At 46.3% G+C, this 6,653-nt stretch overlaps 1 protein-coding gene across 1 annotated transcript in view; it reads left to right on the forward strand.

Moving 5' to 3' along the window:
* Window positions 1-6,337, forward strand: part of LOC125486967 (calcium homeostasis modulator protein 5-like) — an 8,068-nt gene extending 1,731 nt beyond the window's left edge. The window contains exon 2 of the mRNA XM_048616620.1: window positions 5,792-6,337. Coding sequence (XP_048472577.1) covers window positions 5,792-6,337 — 546 coding nt within the window. The remainder of the gene's footprint in view (window positions 1-5,791) is intronic.
* Window positions 6,338-6,653: the final 316 nt, after the last annotated feature.

A 6,653-nucleotide genomic window follows, 5' to 3' on the forward strand; every position in this document is an offset into this window, starting at 1 on the left:
AGCAGGCCAAGCAGCATCCCTATGATGCTGCTTGGCCTGCTGTGTTCATCCAGCCCTGCACCTTGTTGTCATTGAGTAGAGAAGTTGGGAGGGTCATGTGGTACTGCACAGGACATTGGTTAGGGCCACTTTTAAAATACTGTGTTCAATTCTTGTTGCCCTTCTATAGGAAAGATGTTGTGAAGCTTGAAAGGTGCAGAAAAGATTTACAAGAATGTTGCTGGGACTGGATGGTTTGAGCGAAGGAGAGAGAGGTTGGATATTTCAGGACTTTTTCCCCTGGAGCGTTGGAGGCTGAGGGGTGACCTGATAGAAGTTTATAAAATCATGAGGGGCATGGATAGAGAGAATAGACAAGGTTTTTTACCCCAGGGTAGGGGAGTCCAAAACTAGATGGGCATAGGTTTAAGGTGAGAGAGGAAAGATTAAAAAGGGACCTTAGGGGCAACTTTTTCACACAGAAGGTAGTGTGTGTATGAAATGAGCTTCCAGAGGAAGTGGTGGAGGCTGGTACAATTACAACATTTAATTCTTGATTGCTACATGAATAGGAAGGATTTAAAGAGATGTGGGCTAAATGCTAGCAAACGGGACTAGGTCAGACTTGGAAAATTTGCTCGGCATGGACGTGTTGGACAGAGGTTCTGTTTCCATGCTGTGTGACTCTATGACTCTATTGTTAACCACTAATAGTCCCCATTGGCAAGTATTCATTCTCCTAGGCTCACCTTGATCCATTCCTTTGTCTGTCCAACTGTTTTTCTCTCTCTTTGGGCCCTATCTCCACCTATAATTCACTCCTCCTCCCCTATTCCGGCCCTATCTTCTGCATAAGCACCATCCTTTTCCGAGTTACCATCAGTTCTGAAGAAGGGTCTAGGCCCGAAACGTCAGCCTTCCTGCTCCTCTGATGCTGCTTGGCCTGCTGTGTTCATCCAGCTCTACACCTTGTTATCATCAGTTCTGAAGAAGGGTTACTGGCCACTGGCAATGTTAACTCTGATTTGTCTCCGTAGACGCAGAGAGACCTGCTGAAATATTCAAGCAATTTCTGTTTTTGTGGCTCCTTCTCAGCCTCTTCCCTCATCTGAGGCATGGGTGACCCTCAGGCTAAGTTATCACTTGTCAATCTCTCTGTAATGAGACAGGCAGCCCCTGTGGTCTGGTTAGACTTTGTCAACTTTGCCTTTATTTGCTCCAGAGCTGGAAGAGGTTGTGTGTGTTGTGTGTGAGTCCATCAGGAAAGATGAGACCCTGAGAGGGATGGCTATTCCAGGCAATGGTGGCCTGCAGGTCAAAGTCTCTCTGTACATGGATGACATCACCGTTTTCTGGTCAGTGCGCAGACTCATGAGCGTCTGCGATCAGTTCGAACTGGCCTCGGGAGACAAGGTAAATCGAGGCAAAAGCGAGGCCCTGTTCTTTGGGAACTGGGCCAACTAATCCTTCATTCCCTTCACTGTCAGGACAGATGAGCTGAAGTTGCTGGGATTAAGGTTTGGAGGGGCCGGGGCGTGCACAAAATCTTGGGAGGAGCATATTGCCAAGGTGAGGCAGAAACTGCTCCCTCCCCATTGTGGATAGAAACCTGGTCTTCAGGTGTGAGGTACTGTCTCTGTTGTTGTACGTGGTGCAGGTCTGGTCCATTCCCTGAAACTGTGCTGTTTCAGTCACCTGGGCCGTCTTCCGTTTCACCTGGAAGCCTAAAGTTGACCGGGTCTGCAGGGAGTCCATGTACAAAACTCTGGATAAGGGGGGAAAGAACATACCCAATGTTGTCCTCATCCTGCTGGCCAACTTTGTGTGCAGCTGCATCAAACTGTGTGTAGACCTTTGGTACGCAAGCACCAAGTGTCACTATGCACTGAGGTTCTACTGGTCCCCGGTGTTGGCAAGGATGGGACTAATCTCGTTGCCATGCAACGATCCAAGTCATCGGACCATTCTGTATGATCTGTCCTTTGTGAAGAAATTTGCAGACAAAAGCATGTTTGACCACAGGTCCATCAGGAAGTGGTCAGCACTTAGCGTTCTCGAGACCCCGAGGGAAAAGGAGAGGGTGGATCCTATTGTGTGGTTCCCTGAGCAGACTGTCTAAGTCATTTGGCAGAATGCCTCATCACCAGAACTTTCCAACAAGCACCAGAACATCGTTTTGCTGGTGGTGGGAAGGGCACTACCTGTGAGATCCTTCATGAATGCCTGGTTGGTCTGTGCCACCACATGCTACCCTCGAAGTGGCTGTGGTGGTTTGAGACTGGCACACATCTCCTTCTGGAATGTGCCTTTGCAAAAAAAGTTTGGAGGAAGGTACAATGCTTGAGGTACGTCCCAAGCAGCTCCATGACACAGGACTCTGTGCTCAATGGTCTGTTCCCGTGGGGCACACACTGAGACTAACATCAACTGTGCCTGGAGGACCATCAATTCAGTGAAAAACACTCTTTGGCCTGCCCAAACCTTGTAGATCTTCAGAGCAGGGAGTTGACCCTGACCAAGTGTTGCAGACTGACACATTCCCTGGTCCAGGACTATGTGCTGAGGGATGCACTAAACCTTGGGGCAGCTGCTGCCAAGGGGTAGTGGGGTGGGGGGGCGGAGGTGGTGTGTGGTGTAGACCACCATGTAAGGTCTGTCAGCTGAAGGTAAGTGGGTGTCCGTTCATTTATTGGACCCTCCCAGTGTCTCAAATACATGTAAATATTAGTACTGAATGTGTAAAAGAGGTCTTTGGTTTTTTCAGATAGAGTCAAAGTCCAATGTTTGCTTATTTACTTGATATACAACTGTACGGAACCAAACAGCGTTTGTGATAATGTATATATATGATGTTTTTTAATGAATAAAGTATATTTTTGAAATAAAAAGAAGGAAACCAGTCAAACTTCTAACACACAGTGGTAGACAGTAACAGCAGGACACATTTCTGATTAGCAGTGTTGGAAAGGAAATTAGAGCCTCCACCATCGCTGCCCATAGCTCCTGACAACAAGCTGTAAGAAATGTACAGTGGGAACTGCCGATGCTGGAGAATCTGAGATAACAAGGTGTAGAGCTGGATGAACACAGCAGGTCAAGCAGCAGAAGGGTCTAGATCCGAAATGTCAGCTTTCCTGCTCCTCTGATGCTGCTTGGCCTGCTGTGTTCATCCAGCTCTATACCTTGTTATCTCTATAAGAAATGTAGTTCTTATTAGCACCTTTGAGTCTCTGAGGGAACTCCAACACGCCACTGATGGTGGGAATCCTTATAAAAATTCTGCTTTTGGGTTTTGCACAAGATGATTTCCAGGAGGAAGGCCTGTGTGTAAAGGTCTTTACGCTACATCTAGGGGACAATAGGACATTGCAGACCATGCCAGATGAGACAGACCTCTATAGCTGGTCATTTGGAGATCTGGACCGAGTGGCTCCCATAGTCTAGTAAATAATACTAGAAAAAAAATCGAGTAAATGTTGAATTCTTGAGACCAATCATTTACCAGTTGATTTTTACAAACATGCTGCTTCCAAGGGGCTGACATATATGCTTTGGGTCATAGTGTAAGGACAGGGTGTAGGCCATTTAGGACTGAGATGAGGAGAAATGTCTTCACACAGAGAGTGGGGGAGCCTGTGGAATTCTCTGCCATAGAAAGCAGTTGAGGCGAAAACATTGAATGTTTTCGAGAAGGAGGTAGATATAGTTCTTAGGGCTTAAAGATCAAAGGGTATGGAGAAAAAGCAGGAAGAGGGGACTGAGCTGGAAAACAAGCTATTGTGATATTGAATGGCACAGCAGGCTCAAAGGGCTGAATGGCCTACTCCTGTTCCTATTTTCTATGTTTCTATTTTTCATTTGGGTTTGTGAGAATATAGAAAGAAACTGCAATTGGAATAAAGTAGAAACCAACAAGACCAAATCACTTGTATTAATTATCAAATATCATTTAATTATCAAGGTCGTCATTCACCATCTGCTCACGTCAATAATTTGTATAAATAGAAACGAAACCTAGAAGTGTGTAAATGTTTTAAGCATTGGTCTATTGATAACCAATGTAATTAGTATGTATACATTTACACTGAAATTGAATCATTAATATCTCCAAGATGATACTCTGGTTCTGAAATCTTGCAGCTTAGTTCACTGAAAAATTAGGGATGACTTTTGCAAGAGATTTACAAAAAACAAATCATGTTTTGTAAACCAAAAATCACGTATATGACTTTTATTTGAGGTTGGATTTTATGGAAGTACATCTGGGGTACTTCGTAGACCATAGGAAATCGCTGGATGAGAAAAGACTAAAGTCTCTAGAGTTTGTTTCCTATCATCTTGGGATAATGTTATCCACGATGAATGTCAAACTGATGGGTGTTTACTGCATTGGGCCATTGCTGGTAGTATTTTTGAATAATATGGAGTAATGCCCACCTTTCTCCAGTCACCAGCCTCTATGTCTAGCACACAGTGATTGCTGGGAAACCTCTGTCTGTGGTTTCCACTCGTATTTCCTTAAAGATTTAAAGTTCTAAAGCTCAACTTAGTCTTCTGGCTGATTTCTGTCCATCCATCAACATTACAAAAACATAGCATCTGTTCCTTGCTCACCTTGCTGCGTTATATTTCCTGCATTATCTAAGGAAGTACCTCAATAACTGTGAAAGATCTTGACAGGGTCAATACAGAAATGTTGTTTCCCCTTGTGGGAAGGGTCTAGGACCACAGGGCATAATCTCAGAATAAGGAGTTGCACATTTAAGACAGAGATGAGGAGGAATTTCTTCTCTCAGAGGGTAGTGAATCTGTGGGATTCCCTACCCAGAAGGCTGGGTCATTAAATACATTCAAGGCTGAGAGACAGATTTTTAATCAAGAAAGGAATCGGGCGTTTTGGGGAAGAGGCAGGAAAGTGGAGTTGAGAATGATCAGGTCAACCATGATCTCATTGAATGAAGGAGCAGACTCAGTGGGCTGAATGGCCTACTTCTTCTCCTATGCTTTACCATCTAAAGCACAAAATGATATCTTACCATTGAGGGATGGAATGAAAATGCAAGTCTCACTTTTATCATATCCATCTTCATGGCCCTCAGGATGAATCGCTTATTCAGTAACTGTGCTGGTAGAGGTACGAACAGCATCATAAACTAATCTCTGTTGCACGCCCTAGTCTGTTTTTCAGATTAAATAAGGTATCCCTTGAAACAAATGCAGAAAGTGCTGGGGAAACTCTGCAGGTCTGGCAGTGGAGAGAGAAGCAGAGTTAACATTTCGAGTCCAGTATGACCCTTCTTAGGAAATGAAAAGGGTAGATATTTCCTTTCTACTTTCTACAGAAAGTTGTTAATGGCGGAGAAAGTGAGAAACGAGATGTAAACTGGGTGTAAATCAAAAGTGCGAGAGGGGAAGAATGGGTCCTGTTTACTGAGACCAAAATAAACAGGATCCAAGGCAAAGGGTGGGGAGAATGCAAGAAAAATGGGGAACCAACATAACGTGGTCAGTTTCGGAGGCTGTGGAATTTAATGTTGAGCCCTCAAGGCAGTAAGGCGTTAAAGTGGGATGTGAGGTGTTGTCCCTCGAGCCTGCGTTGTCCCTTTGTTGGAATAGTGCAGCAGCCCCAGCTCAGAAATGTTAGCACAAGAACAAATCATCTCTTCAGTTTCACCCTCCAGTCTCTTATCACAGTTTGCCGTTATTGTTTCCGTGTGCTCAGCAAGGGAACTAGTCTCACCACGTTACACAATAATGAACTGGCCTTTGCATATGGTTTCACCTCTGTCTCCTTGTCTCTCCTTCACCCCAGGTAATTGGGCTGGCCCTGTTGCTGACACTGGTCTCCATTGCAGTTGGCATCAGCTGCTGCCACGTGTCCCACTGCTGTGGGAAGCCTTACTATTGGTGGGAATACCAGCAAATGTACCTGGAGGAGGTGGAGAGACTGCTCCTGACCAACCTGAAGGACAGCGCCAACCGGCGAGCCGAGGATAATTTCGGGAGTGAAACTGATGGGGGCAGTGCGGAAGACACCTGGGAGCACATTTCTTCAGTGGGCTTCGCGAAGATCCAGTACCCGGATGACTTCCGCGCAGCACCGAGGACAAGTGGGGAAAGCCGCCAAAACCAGCAGGAGGCGATGAAGGAGGAGGAACCGCCGCAGGGCGGAAGAGAAGAGACACAGCAGAGCGACATGCATCTGGTGCAGGGGGAGCTGGGCATCCTGAGTGAGCAAGGGACGGCGGAGCCACCGGTCCCCACAGCCGGCGTCAACGGCCAAGCGGGACAGACTGAAGCAGAGCCAGCCCCTGGCCAGGCGGAGGCAGGGAAACCAGGATGGAGGACCCGGCTGTGAGGTCACCTCCTGGAGATCAAGAAATCCCTGCGCAGAGCATTAGGAAGCACCTTGAAGAAACCTCATTATCCAAAAGCGAAGTGAGGAGGGCAGGGCCTGGTCTGGTCTCGGTATAGACTTCCAGCCTTGAGATGATTCCAGAGCAGCCTCCTGGCCTCGAAAGCATCAAGGTGAAGCCTAGTGGGGTCTGGAGTCAAGGCCTGGTGCAGACTAGAGACTTGGTGCCAGTGTGGACTGGGTTGGAAGGACTGTCGTTCCGAACTTTTTATTTCTGTATTTTTCCAACTTCTTTTGTGCGCAAGAATCTGTATCTAGG

Source organism: Rhincodon typus, chromosome 35 (genome assembly GCF_021869965.1).
Source record: "Rhincodon typus isolate 14 chromosome 35, sRhiTyp1.1, whole genome shotgun sequence".
NCBI classification, from domain to species: domain Eukaryota; kingdom Metazoa; phylum Chordata; class Chondrichthyes; order Orectolobiformes; family Rhincodontidae; genus Rhincodon; species Rhincodon typus.